This window comes from Ylistrum balloti, unplaced genomic scaffold, assembly GCF_031769215.1.
Source record: "Ylistrum balloti isolate Yb309-2 unplaced genomic scaffold, AGI_CSIRO_Ybal_v1 Utg370646, whole genome shotgun sequence".
Lineage (NCBI taxonomy): Eukaryota > Metazoa > Mollusca > Bivalvia > Pectinida > Pectinidae > Ylistrum > Ylistrum balloti.
Window position 1 is genome coordinate 275,703 of NW_026782393.1, and position 17,537 is coordinate 293,239.

General features: G+C 35.6%; 1 protein-coding gene across 1 annotated transcript; it reads left to right on the forward strand.

Moving 5' to 3' along the window:
• The first annotated feature begins 7,375 nt into the window (after nucleotides 1-7,375).
• Nucleotides 7,376-12,909, forward strand: LOC132557213 (uncharacterized). Its single transcript, XM_060221709.1, has 10 exons — nucleotides 7,376-7,564; nucleotides 7,854-7,967; nucleotides 8,386-8,500; nucleotides 9,080-9,332; nucleotides 9,622-10,144; nucleotides 10,696-10,882; nucleotides 11,221-11,478; nucleotides 11,732-11,903; nucleotides 12,351-12,499; nucleotides 12,734-12,909. Exons 1-10 carry the CDS (start codon nucleotides 7,376-7,378, stop codon nucleotides 12,907-12,909), a joined length of 2,136 nt encoding a protein of 711 aa, XP_060077692.1.
• Nucleotides 12,910-17,537: the final 4,628 nt, after the last annotated feature.

A 17,537-nucleotide genomic window follows, 5' to 3' on the forward strand; every position in this document is an offset into this window, starting at 1 on the left:
TATATTATGATAGCTACCCTGACCTTTGACCCTGAAAGGCAAGCTCAAACATTTATGGTAAGAAAACATTGTATGAAGTTTGAGGTTGATTGACCAAAGGGAACTGAATTAATTTAAGAAAAAAAAAATCTTTTAATAGCAAAAGTGACCTTAATCTTTGACCTACGGACCTGAAAAGCAACCCCAACCAAGCACTTTTGGGAAGAAAGCGTTGTATGTAGTTTGAGCTTGATCGACCAGAGTGAAATCAAGTTATCGCGAAAAAACCTTTGTGCTGACGACGGTGTCGGTATATTTTGTACAAAAGCTGATGATGAATGGACAAAGTGATAACAATGTGCGTCGTGGTGGGGTATGAAAGCACAACAAACAAATGAATTCTTTTTCAAAAAGCAATCTATTGTTGTTCAAAATACTAGGTTTTATTTTACTAGATGACAATGATCAATTTTTAAATCTTAACAATGCAACGACATCTTAATAATTGATTTATAAATGCAATCAAAATTTGTCAACAAAACAAATATGTAGTCGTGATGATCGATTAGTTATGAATGGTAATGGGAGACTTTGACCTAGGATTAGTTAAAGACATTTTTGACATCTTAAGATGATGTGATCATTGAGAAAGACCCTGAAATACTTACTCCTCACAACATTTCATTTGTAAGTCAAGTTCAATCAACATATATTTTAAAATTGTGTTACAGTAGCATGCATAGATTGTCTAAAGTGTATGGTGGCAAAATTTGAAATTTTGAAATGTAAAGTTGTTTAAGATATTCTATTAATAACTTAAAAATGAACAAGAATGACCCAATAATGAAAAGTCATGACAGTTAACTGTACTTGCATGTTTAGCTCACCTGGACCAGGTAAGCTAAAACTGATAGGTTTTTCCTAGTTGTGCTTCGCCCCTCTGGCCCCTGGGGGCCGAAAACCATGCTTTAAACAAAATTGTTTTCCCTTTACTCAAGCATGTTTCAGATCAAATCTGGACAATTTCCTGCCATTTCTGAAAAGAACAAGATAGATTTTAAAGAAATTCAAAGATTTTCCCTGTTTGGCCACGCCTCTCTAGCACCAGGAAGCCGAAACCCATCGTTTATACAAAACTGATTTCCCTTCACCCTAGCATTCTTCAGACGAAACTTGGATAAAATCCTGAACCTCCTGTAGAACACAAGAATTTTTTAAGAAATTCATAGATTTTCGCTTTTGGACTCCATGCCTCTCGCCCAAGGGGGCAGAGAGACCTATTGCGATCCCTTTTTGTCCGGCCTTGTAAACTTTATACATTTTCGATCTATTCTAAAAAGACTTCTTCAATGAAAATTTTCAAAATTCTTCCATGGCTAAAGGCGCACGAGCCTCGATTCTGCCTTTATCGATCTGACGGCCGTCAACGTGTCTACCGACGTCGTGGCGAACGTTTTACGGACGCTTGCGTTGTAGAGAGGGATAGGTTTGGGGGCGGTTCATTAATGGTGTGGGGAGGAATCTCACACGGGTTAAAATTACAATTGGTTGTTATTGATGGCAATTTAACAGCAGCTAATTATAGAATGAGATCCTCCGACCCCATGTTATCCCTTTCTTAAAGCAGCATAATCTAACCCTCCAGCAGGATAATGCTAGGCCCCACGTAGCAAGGATTTGTCTTTCTGGCCAACAATAACATTCAACCACTAGATTGGCCGCCATATAGCCCTGATTTGTCCCCGATCGAGCATCTTTGGGACCAGTTGGATAGACAGGTTCGAAAGCGCCAGCCACCCCCTGCTACTCGAGAGCAGTTGACCAGAGCTCTGATTGAAGAGTGGGACAACACCCCCATAAGACGGATTAACGCTCTCATAAACTCTATGACCAGAAGAATAAGGGCTCTGGTACGCCTGACTGCTGATACAAAAACTGACACCTTACTTAGTACTTGGTAACAGCAGGACACTGGCAGGCGACGGTGGTCAGCTCGGCGACGTGCCTGTAGTAGTGACGGTGTCGTGGTGCTGGCAGGCTGTTGAGTGTTACGGTGTGTTGTAGCCTTGTGGTGTGATCTACGTCCAGGCGACGGTGAAGGGAGGACAGGGGTACTGTCCATCCTATTGTAATGTAGATTGAAATATTGTTTGTGTTATTTTGTTCAACTGTTCGGCCAGGTAGCCGAGGTATCCCGATCGCCTCTGGAGCAGGTAGCTCCGTATAAATTGAGAGCCCGGCGTGCACGCACGCTACCAGAACGGTGCACGTTACAGTATCATAAGTATCATAAATGATTTTTTTTTTTTTTGTAATTGTTTTATTTTTCAAGAGCACAACACAATCAAAGAACAAACATAACAATATATCAGATGGATTTGATTATCACTCATCATCACCTATTTGAGAAAAACACACGTCATCATCAGCATTCTCATCACTCTCGATCACACTTAAGCTCATATAATCATCATCATCATCATCATCATCATCATCATCAGCATCATCATCATCATGTGATCTTATCATAATCATCATCATCATCATCATCATCATCATCATCATCATCATCATGTGATCGTCCATCATCATCATCATCATCATCATCATCATCATCATCATCATCATCATCATGTCATCATCATCATCATCATCATCATCATCATCATCATCATCATCATCATCATCATCATCATCATCATCATCATCATCATCATCATCATCATCATGTGATCATCCATCATCATCATCATCATCATCATCATCATCATCATCATCATCATCATGTGATCGTCCATCATCATCATCATCATCATCATCATCATCATCATCATCATCATCATCATGATACATGATAATTCATCATCATCATCATCATCATCATCATCATCATCATCATCATCATGTGATCGTCCATCATCATCATCATCATCATCATCATCATCATCATCATCATCATCATCATCATCATCATCATCATCATCATCATCATCATCATCATCATCATCATCATCATGTGATCATCCATCATCATCATCATCATCATCTGATGATTCATCTTCATCATCATGTCATCGTCATCATCATCATCATCATCATCATCATCATCATCATGTGATCGTCCATCATCATCATCATCATCATCATCATCATCAATCATCATCATCATCATCATCATCATCATCATCATCATCATCATCATCATTTCCACTCAACACCACCATCATCATACATACATACTTTACACCTCATCACTATCATCATTCATAATCCATCATCATCATACACACCTAATATTGTCATTCATCCAAGCCTTACACCATCAGCATATTCTTCATTTTCATTGTGTGTGTCCTATTTTTTTTTTTTTTTTTGAAAAGAAAAAGAGAGGGTAAACAAATAAATAAATAAGTAAATAAAGAGAGAGGGAAAGAGAGAGACAGACAGGATAAAAGTCAATAAAAGGAAAGACAAAGATAAAGATATAGAAAGCGAAATAAAAAGTAGAAACTGACGAGTAAAAAACGGGGAACAAGATAATTTATCTTGGGGTAATTTTCAAAATCTCAAGGAAAGATGCAGATTCAATATTTCTTAAAGAAACGTTCATAATGAAACTGTCAAGGGTATTGGGGAAAGGTTTTAGAAAAAATAAAAAACTATCATCAAAAACACAGAAGAATTATTTATAGAGTAAGAATTTTTTCCCATTTCTTCCATTCATTCTTAAAAAGTTCAAGAGAGTGGTCTCCCTTACCAGTAGCAATATACTTTTTAATATTATGATGATCCTTTATTAGATTTACAAGGGCATTTATGTTCAACTTACTGTTCAAGCATCTAATTTTATAGATATATTGCTTAATGATTATATTAATCTCATTGTCGATTTTACTATACACATTTCTCGCAGAAAAGAAGCCAAACAAAATGGACTCTTTGTTGAGAGTAAAGGGGATAAGTAGTGCCTCTAGAAGAATTTCAAAGCTTTGCAGAAAGTTTTGAACCATTTCACATTCCCAGAAGATATGATTGATAGTTTCTGTTTCAGATTTACAGAAGGTACAGAATGGACTGTCAACTATGCCTGCTTTATAGAGAATAGAGTTTGTTGTTAAAATATAATGCAAAATTCTGTACTGAAACCACTGGAAGTTAGAATTATTTGTTATTTTAAAAGGTAAGGTAAAGATATTAGCCCAGATATGATCTTCAAAATCGAATTGTTTGGCCCACTTTTTCCTTCCAGTGGGAATTTCATTGTTTTCCACAAAACATTGATACAAATCTTTAGTGCCTTTTAATTTAGAGAAGAAAGGTTCTATGCTACAAGGGATAAATGGCAAACAGAAATCAGAGTCTAAAATTCTCTGCAAGTCAATATTATTCCGAATAGAGTTCAACAGCCCTTGAAATCTAAGAAAGTTTGTTTTTAACCCATATTTCTCAATAAATTCATTAAAAGAATAAAAAGTAATTGTACTTTTATCTTTAATCATATCATTTACCACCCTTATTCCCTTAGTGAACCAATCTTTATAAAAAACAGATTTCCCACCAATAGTCAGCTGTGGATTATACCATAGAGGAGTTTTAAGAGGAGACTGCTGTCTACCTTTCTCTTTAGACTTCAATATCAATAATTGCTCCCATGCCTTAAAAACATCACACCAAAACTTATTTTTACATTTTTCTTTACAAATCTTAAAATAATCACTTCCACAATTCATAGCTATGTCATTATTTAACAATCTAGAAAATAAAATTTTCCACTTGCTCGTAGATGGACTTAAAAATCTCCGGAGCCAACCTAATTTCAGTGCGCTAATAAAGGCTTGAATGTTAATCATCTTTAAACCACCTTCAGAAAAATTCTTGGTGATGATATTTCTTTTCACCTTATCAGTTTTCCCACCCCACAAGAAATTGAAAAGGATTGTATTTAGTGAATTAATGAAAGTAGTATTTGGATTAGGAAGAGCAATAAATAAATGATTAAATTGAGAAATTAAAAGTAACTTTATGATTTGTATCTTTCCTATAGGTGTCAATATTCTTCTACTCCAAGCCTTGATCAAAGATTTTAGTTTAATTAGTTTTTTGTCAAAATTCATTTTAGGCATTTCGTGCAGATTTACACTAAAATCAATACCTAATAAAGTAAATTTCTCTCTCCCCCACTGTAGATTTAATTCCGGAAAAAAAATATCTGTACTAAATTTTTTATTGCCTATCCATATTACCTGTGTTTTGCTTGTATTAATTCTTAATCCAGAGACACTTGCAAATAAATTCAGCTCAACAATAGATTCACCCAAAGATTTTTCAGACCCGTCAAGTATTAGGGATGTATCATCGGCATACTGTGAGAGAAGAATGGGGAAGTTGCATACATTTATACCTCTTATGTTTTTGTTATTTCTTATTCTAATAGCTAAGATTTCAGTGCATAATATAAAGATATAGGGTGCGATTGGATCGCCCTGTCGGCAACCACGCTTGATAGTGAAGAAATTTGACAAGTTCCCCCCTTGATTCACTGCTGAACTAACATTTCTATGAAAAGTTTTCACCCACTTCCTAATACCCTCCCCGAAGCCAAAAAAGTTAAGCGTTTTATCTATAAATTCCCATGCCACTGAATCAAAGGCTTTTTCAAAGTCAACTATTAGGAGCATTCCAGGTATATTATTTTCCTCAGTAAAGTTCATTATATCGTAGATAAGTCTAGTGTTTTCACCGATATAGCGCCCAGATAGAAATCCTGTTTGGTCATTTTCAATAAGTTTACCTAGAACAGATTTTATTCTATTTGCTATAACCCCCGATGCAATTTTATAAACAATATTCAAAAGTGAAATGGGGCGCCAGTTTTTTAAAAAGTGTCTCGGTTTGTCTCCCTTAGGTATACAAGTGATAATTCCTTGTCTTTGTGTGATAGAAAGTTCATTAACTGAGTATCCAAAATTTAGTGACCTAACAATAAAAGTACCTAGTTGTTTCCAGAAGCATTTAAAAAATTCTGTAGTGAAGCCATCAGAACCAGGACTCTTGTTATTCTTCATTTTACTAAGTGTTTTACCTGCTTCTTCAAGTGTAATATTACCTTCTAGTGATTCTGATTCTATATTGTCTAATTTTGGAACATTAAAATCATTCATAAAATCTTCCAGATTAACATCAGATATATTATCTGAGACACCATATAATTTCTCATAAAAATCATGAACTTCAGTTAGAATTGCACACTGATCTGTAATTAACACCTCATCTTTCTGAACTTTGGGAATTATTTTTGAAGTATAATTTCTGTTTTCTAGGCCAAAAAAATATGATGTGGATTTCTCCCCTTCCTCTACCCATTTCGCCCTTGATCTGATAATATTTCCTTGTATTTTATGTAACCTAATTATCTCTAGTTCTTTTTTCTTATTCATCAGTTCAACTATGTCCATGTTTTCACTATTTTCTAATTCCTCTATAGACTTCTTTAGACTTTCTTCTCTAATATTCTGCGTTTTTTTCAAATAACTTGAGTAAGAAATTGTTTTTCCCCTAATTTCCATCAATAAGACTTCTAAAAACAACTGATCATCAATACTAAAGTGTAAATCTGAATCTGACATTGTTAAGATAGAATCTAAATTATAAACAGGTAAACAGTATCTGACTTTCATATCTTCAATACAGGTCTTAACCAGTTTCAGGTATTCCAAATCATTTAAGAGTGAGTTATTGAATTTCCATAACCCCTTTCCTTTTTTGAATTTATTAAACTTTAAAGAGGAACCTGAATGCTTTGTCATATATGTGTCATTAAATCAAATAGCCTTTGCTCGTTCATTTACCGCAAAAATCGCCGAAAACGATCCACGCGTTCCAAAGTTATTGTCGAAAACGCTAAAAACACACCTGAACGAGATCATCGAACGGCACTGTAACATAGCTCTTCAGTAGTGACTTCACAAGTGGAAGCGCGCGTTCTGTCCCACTCCGGCAGCCATTAGTTTTCCAGCAGAAGCCAGGTTATATCGTTTCGTTTTTTTTGGCCTACTTGAATGTTATTCGACTAATTTATACTATAATTGATGGTAAAGTAACAGTAGTGTCATCATCTGTGGAATGTTTTACTTAGGTTTCAAATATTTGTGAGCGTTCGTGGATTTTTCTGTCAATTATTGTGACCATGGGTGACCCGTCGCCGACTGCCGGACGTTCAGGAAAAAGATGTGTTGTTTTCGGTTGCAGCAACACCAGTAAAGATGGAGTTTCCCTTCATTTCTTTCCATTGAAGAATAATGATATTTGTAGAAAGTGGACTTCATTTGTAACAACGAAAAGGAAGAACTGGACCGGAGCCACCAAACATTCTGTAATTTGTTCGAAACATTTCGACATGTCCTGTTACCCGGCGAAGTATAAGATCATGGAAAGTTTAGGCCAGTCAGTCCGAAGAAAGGACCTGCTTCCAGATGCTGTTCCATCTATACACGCTTCAGAACCAAGCTCGATGTCTAATATTACAGACACGCCACCACCGCCAAAGAGACAAAGAATGGCTTTTACTAAGAGAGAAAATGCTAGGGTATGTACAATTTAGTAATGACGTGCGTATTGGTATTTTCATAATTTTGTTAAACATTCAGACAACTAGAATTCTAGTCAATGTTTCATTGCACATATGTATAATGGTGCCCAAACTTTCTATACTGGGAAGAGAATCAAATATACAGCATGTACATTTAAAGTGAAGGTATTATACCAGTATCAGCTAGTATATACCAGTCACACCTTTTTGTCTCAAATTTGAATTATGATATGAAATTTTAAAAGTCATTATTATTTTGATTTTGATCATTTGTTTTCCCCTCCAGATACTGTCACAGCATTTCCAAGCAACAGAACTGATGGAGATTGACCATGATGTTGACAACGGTTCGAATAATACCATGGTGTGCGGTATGGAGAGTGATAACTCAACACCACATGTAAGAATTTGAGGATAAACAATTCAAAGTGCAATTAGTTCATGGAAAGGAAACATCTGACAATTTATTTTAGTATATAGAATCTAAATGGTATTAATAGAGTTTGTAACTATGTCCTAGTTTTTAGCATCCATTCCGTAGAAGTTAGAACCAGATTCAGCTTTGTTGGATATATTTTGATATTGATACCAGATCAGAGTTCATAAAGAAGTATTTGAAAAGTGCTTTATTATAACAGTCTTATACCTAGATTAAAAATAAGCTTGTTTTCTTAAAAGTTAAAAAACTAGTATTTTTTTCTTGATATTACGGAGTCTGATATAGGCAGATAACAGAGAGGCATGGGGCAGAAGGGATACTTATGTAACAGGGTTTTCATGTGTTTTATTGAAGTTTGTGTATTTTAACGTTTTTTTAGACACCATCAGGATCAACAACAGCTTTAACAAGAACCTATGGTTGCCAAGTAGGTTTGAAGAAGCCAGCAAGAAGGTCAAAGAAAATACAAACAAGTTTTAAAACTCATAACCAAGGTACAGTGATTAATCAAAATTATGCATCAGAAATTGATATTGGGTGTAGTTAAATTTATGCAGATGTATAAATAGTTCATCATATTGTAATGAAGACAGTTCTGTTTGATTTGCGAAAAGGAAGATAAATATACACTCAATCCTCTGAGTTAAAATTGCAATTATAATATCTTGTTCACAAAACAAATGATTTGTGTAGGGTGTTTGATGGAGTCCCCCCTACAATTTTTTGCAATTTTTAATGAATTTGTTTTCCAGTACACTTCCGAGTTTCGTTAGTAATACACCCATCTTGAATCCTGATGTTAGTATTATGACCTTGTTTCCAGTGCTTTTGTAAACTGGTACAACCTTTTTCTTCTGAGTTTTTTTAATTCTGGTATCTGCATTATGGATGGCGGATTGTTAAATAGTTACACTTTACTACTACTCTCTGCTCCAAAGGAACAGGTGCAGCCCAATGTTACGTTGCTGTAAAGGTGTTGAATAGGAGAAAGTTATCATATTCTGAGCTCAGAAAAAAAGTGTTTTCATTCTCTTAGTGTGTTACACCACTTTTATCATTTTTCTTTATTGTAGTATGTCAGACGACATCAAATGAATGCAAGTCTGTGGCCATCCAGTGTGATATTATAAAACCAGAACAAACGTCAAACACCAACATGTGCGAGGACCACAATCTTACTTTTGATCATGATGGCACAGAGGAGGACAATGGAGATATGGATGACCATAGTCCCCAAGAAGACTTGCTTGACAGTTCATTTAATGCGTCATTTCAGAGTGAAGCAGATGAAGATGTTGACTCTGATAGCAACATAGATGATGAAAGGTGATTTTTTGTTATGATCAATTGTAAAGTTAAATGATTGTTATTAAAGGTCACTAGACCTCTGTGTTAAAAAGGTTTGTGGGTCATAATTAGTAACATTTTACCACATAATGGTACTTGTACATCTTCATCTATATCACTTTCTTTATCCCACCACCACTTTTTGGATCTCTTGTGTTATTACTAAGGCTAAATTATTACTCAGTGCAAGTGCCTTTCGTTGGCCTGGCAAATTATGACAAAATACACTGCCCAAACCAATAATTTAAAGTAAAATGATTTTTTTCAGGGATGATGGAAGAGACAGAAAATTTTTGGTTTACGAATCAGAACTCCTAAAATTATTTTCAGCATGCCCAAGATGCTCCAGCCCAACATTTGGACATATTCAACAGCTGCGCGGTACAGCAGTGAAAATTCTACAGGACTGTGGTTTTTGTTCCTATACCAATGTTTGGAAGAGCCAACCAATGATCGGGTCAATACCAGCTGGAAACTTACTGCTTTCATGTGCAATTCTGTTTTCTGGGTCGCTTCCAAGCAAATCACTGCGGATGTTCAACTTTATGAACATGGCCACAATATCTTGCGATACATTTTTGCAACATCAGAGGTATTTTCTTCAGCCAGCCATATTGCAAGTTTGGAATGACCATCAGCAGTGCTATTTGGACAGTGTGATTCAAGAAAATAGGGAAATTGTATTGGGAGGAGATGGACGTGCAGATACCCCAGGCCACTCTGCAAAGTATGGCAGTTACACGATGATGGATTTAGATGAATCCAGAGTAGTCGACGTGCAATTGGTTCAGGTAATTGTTTTTAGTTCACCTGTCAGCTGAAAGCTCTTGTTCTATTGTGATCATGTTTTGTTTTCCCATATGGAAAAAATGGGTCAGAAATGGCCCCTTGGGGGCCTGCAATGGGCAAACAGAGGCCATGTGAACTTGCAAATGTGAAGTAAATCTGTCCATACATGTTACTAGAAAATCTGTGATTTGTTTTGTACTATTATCATAGGATTCCATCATGGGAGTGTAACGTAGACAGAAAAATCTCCACCTGATGGTTGAGATTTTTTGTTCACTTTTCAACCCTACAATTGATTTTTTCTCACACACTCATGATGCTGAAAACCTTGTTTCAGTGTTGGTATAATAAATTTTTTTGTGAATGAAATTGTGATGTCATTTGGCAGCTTTTGTGACATCATAGCATGTTTAAACTGCCTTTTCCCTAGTGGCTGTAAGACAGCCTTGTCTTTTCACAGGTGAATCCTTTTGGAAGTGTTGGGAAAAAAATCAAATAAATCCCTTGCCTTTACATTCAATTCATTTATCAATTTCACACATTCTATTTTTAGAGTAACGAAGTCAAAAGTAGCTACCACATGGAAAAAGAAGGGTTGATCAGAAGTGTGAAGACCTTCAATGATGCTGGAATTACTATACAGAAGATTGTTACAGATCGTCATGTACAAATTTTGAAATGGGTCAGGGAAAATATGCCTAAAACAAAACACTGTGTAGATATCTGGCATGTAGCAAAGGGTAAGTTTTCAACAAAAAATGCTTTTCATATGTATTTCATATAACACTCTTGGTTGTTGAAGTACTCGTATTCTAAGTGTAATTTAAGTTTGATATGTAAGTCATTTTTAGATAGTTAAAATTGTTTATGAAGACCCAGGTTTAGAGGAAAACTGTCCTTTATAGACAGTTGTCCTTAGTATAGAGGTCAGCTACATTGCAAACTGCACCGGGTGGGTTTAATCAATCTATCCATCATACAAAGATATGCTCCAAAGCAGGTTTGACTGTAGACAACTGCATAATGGTTTGATAGTTGAATATTTCTCACTAATTTTGACATGTTTTTTTATTACTAGGATTAAAGAAAAAACTGACAGCAATATCCAAGGATAAAGATTGTGATGCCTTAACACCTTGGATAAAGAGTATCAGCAACCACCTTTATTGGGTAGCTGCATCAACTCCGTCTGCAGATCCTTCCCTAATGATGGAAAAGTGGCAGAGTGTAGCAAACCATGTACAAAACATACATGAAGGTCATGGATCTCTGTTTGAGAAGTGTTGTCATGGTGACCTGTCCGGTAGAGAAAGGCAGAAGAAATGGATTAAACCAGGTATTTGACAATACCAGTTATTTCAGAAATTAACTTCAACTTGCATAACAATGGTAGGGAAAATGTGTTGGGTCAAACGAATAATGGACACAAATTCTATGGACATGTTTTGTGAAAATAAACCATGACCATAGAAGAAACATTAATTATTGAAAATTTCAGTCCATTAATTAATCATAATTTTGAAATGAAAATCAACAAAGTGAAAAGTAACTAGTTATTTCCTGTTATAATTCTTGAACTCTCTTTACAGCAACCAAGGTTAGTGAAAGACTAGATGATGTCATTCTCTCCAACCAGATGAAGAAAGACATTCCTATGTTGTCCACAGGACAACAGACTTCCAGCATAGAGGCATACCATTCTGTTATAAATCATTTTGCACCAAAAATGATTGGGTTTTCATACCATGGGATGATATGTAGGTATGTAAGTGATACATGTATATTGATATGTATGTGTGTGTGTCAGAGAAGAAAGGATCCAATTATAAAGAGATTTCCAAATACCATGAAATTTAAGATTTGTGAGCTCCTTAGTTTTTAAGGGAATATAGACTTGGTATATTAGCCTTTTTGTGTTAAAATTCCTAGTATTACTTTTTCCACAATTAAGCTATGATCATCTAACTTTGTAGATTATTTACACTTATACTTTGTGCTAGATTCAATGCCTACAACTCGCATTTTTTACACAGCTCTTGGTAAAGATTCACGTTGGAAGTATAACTTGGCTTTGAATTTGGAGTATGTTAATGACATTTGATGTATACCATGACTTACCTATACTGCATGAAGTTTAATTTACACAGTAAATGCGATGCAATGGAACATATAATCAACTTATATCTTTTCCATTATATTTCACTACAGGTTGCAGTTAGCAGCCCTTCACTTTAATGAAAACCGCTCCAAATTACAAGCAGTCGATAAAGACGGTGTGTTGCGTTACCGCTTGGAATTTCCCAAATATAAAAAAGGAGAACATATCGTCAGGAAAGTCAAAGTTCATAGCACCTTTGGTAAGTTTTATGTATAGAATTTGAATTATTAGTATTAATACATTTGCTTCTCGTATATAAGTTTCAGTATATTATCTTAAGCTGCCTATCGTGACCTGCCAGACATTTAAGCGCACACTTAATCAACAGAATGTGTCATTTGAATGTTTTTAGGTAATTGTAACTTTTCTGTAAATGTAGAAATCGAATGTACAGTTAAAATATGAATCATGAAACTTGCATTTTTTCTTTCAGATTACGTGGAAAATCTTACAGAAGTTGTCATGAGCATGGCAGAAAGATCTTCACTAGCAAAGCAACGAATTCCTATTCCACCCACAGTTCCTCCACCGTTGTGTCATGACTTTCTTCACCCAGATATGTCGGATGCCATAGCAGGAATGCATTCAAGATTTTCTATGAACTTTTGAAGTGAATACTTACCCTGCCGGTACAAACGTACCACTTTGATTTATGATGCTAATTTTTTTCTGAAATCCACATATCTATGTCGCTTACATTTGTTATTTGAATTTTTTGCCTGTTGAATTTTGTTGTAAAAAGAAAATATTACATAGAACAGCAAAAGAATACAAAAAATATTTATTACGATTTTAAATAAATATACAAAATATCACAGAGACTTTTGTCATTTATCCCAAGAATTTTCATGCTGCATGCTGGAAGCCAGTATATTCATCATCTTCAGCTGGGAAGTTGCTCCGTACTTTGCTGACAACACAGGATGGAATTAGAACCCTCACTTTCCTGCCCAAATAACCAAAGCACCACCTGACCAGCAACATACCTACGTCGGCTGTAAAATAATGTAGGAATTTTAAATAACACCACAGCGCAAGAAATCCAATTTTACACGAATATATATCATTTACAAAATGAAATTTTATGCTGGGCAATTAAAATTTGTAAAAGCTTTCAAGTTGTTTTTTCCTGCAAAAAATCAGATCTTTGAATTCCTTGTAGAGATTCTAAATCACAATTATTTAATGAAACTTATCTGACTTGAATTTTGTAAAAGTGTTTGTTTGGGACAGTAAAGACTTTGTAAACATTCCTGTAAACAAATACTTACTCTGGAGTGTCTTCCATTTCTTCCCCATACTGCTGTCTATATGCAAAGTATGCGGCCCTCAATACATGGACATTGAGACAGACTGGTTCAAAACCTGGATGGTCGATGACACAATTAACGTTTGGGACCTCTCTCCTGATGTCGTTAACTTGGTTGATTTCTTTGCAGCAAACAGATTCTGTCATCGTGGACATAGGATAGCAATTCCCACATGTACACCTTAATACAATAAAAATAACCATGGTCATATATTATGAATTTAACAGTGATTATCTGTTACTCAACTTACTGTCATATGTATTGTTCAACGACTATACGAGAATGAATTTTACTTGAAACTTCCGTCTATTTTTAACCTTTTTTCTTCATTCCAGTAATGATTATGATGCTTTAAAACCCTCCTGGAGATATAATCATGCATTTAAGAAAGATTATGTTACTGTCTAGACAAGTGTCATGTGTATTCAGAGTATCATTTGATCGAGCTCGAGAAGACCTATTGGTGCTATTGCACATGGTCTACAACCTATATTTGTTTATACATAATATCATAGATAATTTGATATCAAAACTGTTGACTCTATGGTCTAACTTCAGGTATAAAATAAGATACTACCATAAGCTATATGTTTACATTCTTACCAGTCGGTATTACCAATGCGGTCAGCTTGGCTATCAACAGTTTCATCTTCGTTCTCGCTGTCTTCTACGTCGTCTTCATATGGTTCAAACTGGTACGGAAGAACCCCACAATGTGATGTCTCGTCAACTACATCGTTGTCTGAATCTTCGAAAGGCGATGATTCGCAAGACAAACGAAGAGCGCCATCAGTAGAGTAAGAATCATTGTCGGAGTAGTCAGTACCGTCCATGTTGAATTTTGTGATTTTCCCTCGACGCGCTTCCACTTGTGACGTCACCAATACCCGGATGTAAATCAGGGTAATTTGATCGCTTGCTTGATTAACATCTCGAAGCAGGTGTGAATCGGCGCGTTTAGACGGATATATCTCGGAAACGGATGGTCGAATTTCGATGCGGTTTTCGGCATTTTTGTTCTTATACAACAGCAAATCCATTGAAAATCGAACCTATCAACATTCAGGTTCCTCTTTAAGCTGATTTTAGGAATTGAATGATCTGATTTATATCCTGGCTCTATAGAAGAATTTACGCAACTGGATAACAGACACTCAGACACAAGAAAAAAATCAAGTCTAGCCTGTTTAACCGGATTAGTCCTTCTCCATGTGTATCTTCTAGAAAATTCATGATGTTCTCTAAAAATGTCTACTAAACCATAGTTTTCCATGAGTTCACCTACCTTTTCTCTTGCCTTAGGGTTATTTACATTTTTGTAGGTATTATCATAATCTATTTCTGGTTTTAAAACTAAATTAAAATCACCACAAATAATAACATCAGAGTTTCCTAGTTCCTCAACAACATCAACAATATTACTATAAAAGCCTGGATTATCCTGATTTGGACCATATATAGTTATGAGAGTAATTCTTGAACCTTCAATATTCATATCTAGGGCCAGAAAATTACCAGTATCATCTTTCTTTTCCTTATTAACCTTATATTCAAAATTATTATTTATGAGTATAGCTACACCCCTAGCATTGGACTTATAGAAATTAAAATAACACTCATACCCCCATTCACTTCTATAGATGTTTTCTTTATCTTGAGTGAAATGAGTATCCTGTAGACAAAATATATTACATGATTTACTTCTCAGGTAAGAAAAAACGTCTTTTCGTTTTACCCGATCCCCAAGACCCTGACAGTTTTAACTCAAAATCGTTATGTTATCAGCAGTATGTAGTAATAGACAAAAAGTAAATATAAGGTGTAACCCCAATCATTTTCCCGAAGCGAAACTTTGCCCATTTTCGTCAGAAGAAAACAGAACAGAAAAGAGACAGAAAGAGAGGAGAAAAGAAGAATAAAAAGTATCACAAAGGTCTGAGTCAAGACAACTTTACGACTCCGCGCCCTGAAGCAAAACAGTTAAGAAAAGTTTACTAGGCAAGACTCGTGCACAGGAACGGAAACGAGGTACAAACAGGAAGTAACCATTTCTACCGGAAGTACTATAGTAAAGATGGAAAAAACTAAGGTTACAATCCGTATTCTCTTGAAACTAGTGGAGAAAAAAAAACGGGTTCAGATTTTGAGTAAATCAACAAAGTAACAATAGAAATAAAATAAAATAATTGAATCCACTGATACAAAAATTATGAAAATGTATAGCGGACCGATAGTTAGTGAAGAGAGAAAGGTAGAGGGAAAAAAAGAGGACGTGTTAACCTAGCTAGTAACGATTACTGTATATGGATCATCTTGTTACACTTATTGTGTAACGATAAACAGAAAAATATGACATACCTTAAATATCGAATTCCTTAATTGCAAGGTATAATTTCCAAGGGAACTCACACACATAAATTATATCACAACACACAAATATTATATCAAAACACATGCACCTAGATCACGACTAATCGGTAACCGGGTAATTCCCGGAAAGGTCCATTACCGATTTAGCGCGACGCGATCAAACACATTGTCACTTACGAAAAATCGTCCCTTTTGGATCGTCTGAAATTCTCGTCCTTCATAAGGAAATCGTCAGTGAGAGGAATATCAAAAGAAAGCCTACGCTTTCTACCGTCCATTAGAATAGCATACAGCTTGCCGTCTATACTATAAGCATTTTTCACACAATTAAGTCTGTATGCCTCCTTAAGTCGATCCTGGTTATACTTAGTCAAGTCCTCGAAAACAGTCACACCGGAACCCTTTAACACTCGCCTGGCCTTCATGATCTCATGCTTTTTCGTCCTATGCGTGAACTTCACAATCACATTTCTGTTTTTTCCACGAACGAACTTCCCGAGTCTGTGGGTAATGTCAATATCTTCTTCCCTGAGTGGAACATTCAGCCTAGAGTTGACAAATCTCACAACACTTTCCTTACATTCGTCGACAGTCTCTTTTTCCGACGGATCCTCTAGTCCGAAAATTCTAATTGAATTTTTTCGTCCATGTTGTTCTAAGTCATTAAACTTTTAACCCATAGTGGTCTTTGAGACTTGGAGTTCTGAACACTTAGATTCCAGGTTCTCAACATGCTCTCTAAGCATTTCATTTTCCTTCTCCAGTTCGTAAATACGTCCTTCCAATGACTCTACCAACTCACGATTCTCTTCTTTGATGTCATCCCTCAACTTTGTGAACTTTTCCTCCATCTTGTCAGTAATTCGAAGGATCTTTTTGTCCATCTCCGTTTTCGTCACAAGGTTATGAAGCATTGCAGTAATTTCTTCCAATCTTTCTTCTGTTGTCTTGGTACCTGTAGTACTCTGACTTCTTGTTGTTCCAGGTTTCCCCATGTTTCAAAAGTTCACAACCATCTATATACACATATGTAAAGCGTATAAGGCACGAACTACATGTAAGCTGTATAGTGGGCGCGTCGTAAGTAGTTGTCACGCTAAGGTCTAATCCATTGTCCTTTTAGCAAAAGTCCAAAAAAACACTTTCCTGGTTAAGATTTCAAGAAATTCTTCAACCGTTCAGATTCGGAATGTATTAACAATCCATAGTCCAAAAATCACAATATTCTGAACGCCAGAAAATTACATAAATAACTCTACTCGCTCAGAGCAAATTTTTAGTGACCACCCAGGTCCGCGTGACCTTGACCTCCATCATAAATGAGTTGATGAAAGACTACTGGCACAATTCACTCATTAGATGAATTTATTGAGAAATATAGAGTAAACACGAATTTTCTTCAGTATCATGGTCTTTTCTCGTATCTACTCATACAATATACATAGCATAATTAACATAACTTACCCTTACATGCCAAGTAATTCCCAAATCTTCTTCAGAGACAAAAAGGTTCAAAATTATTCTATAAACTTTTAAATAAATCTGAACTGATTCCAT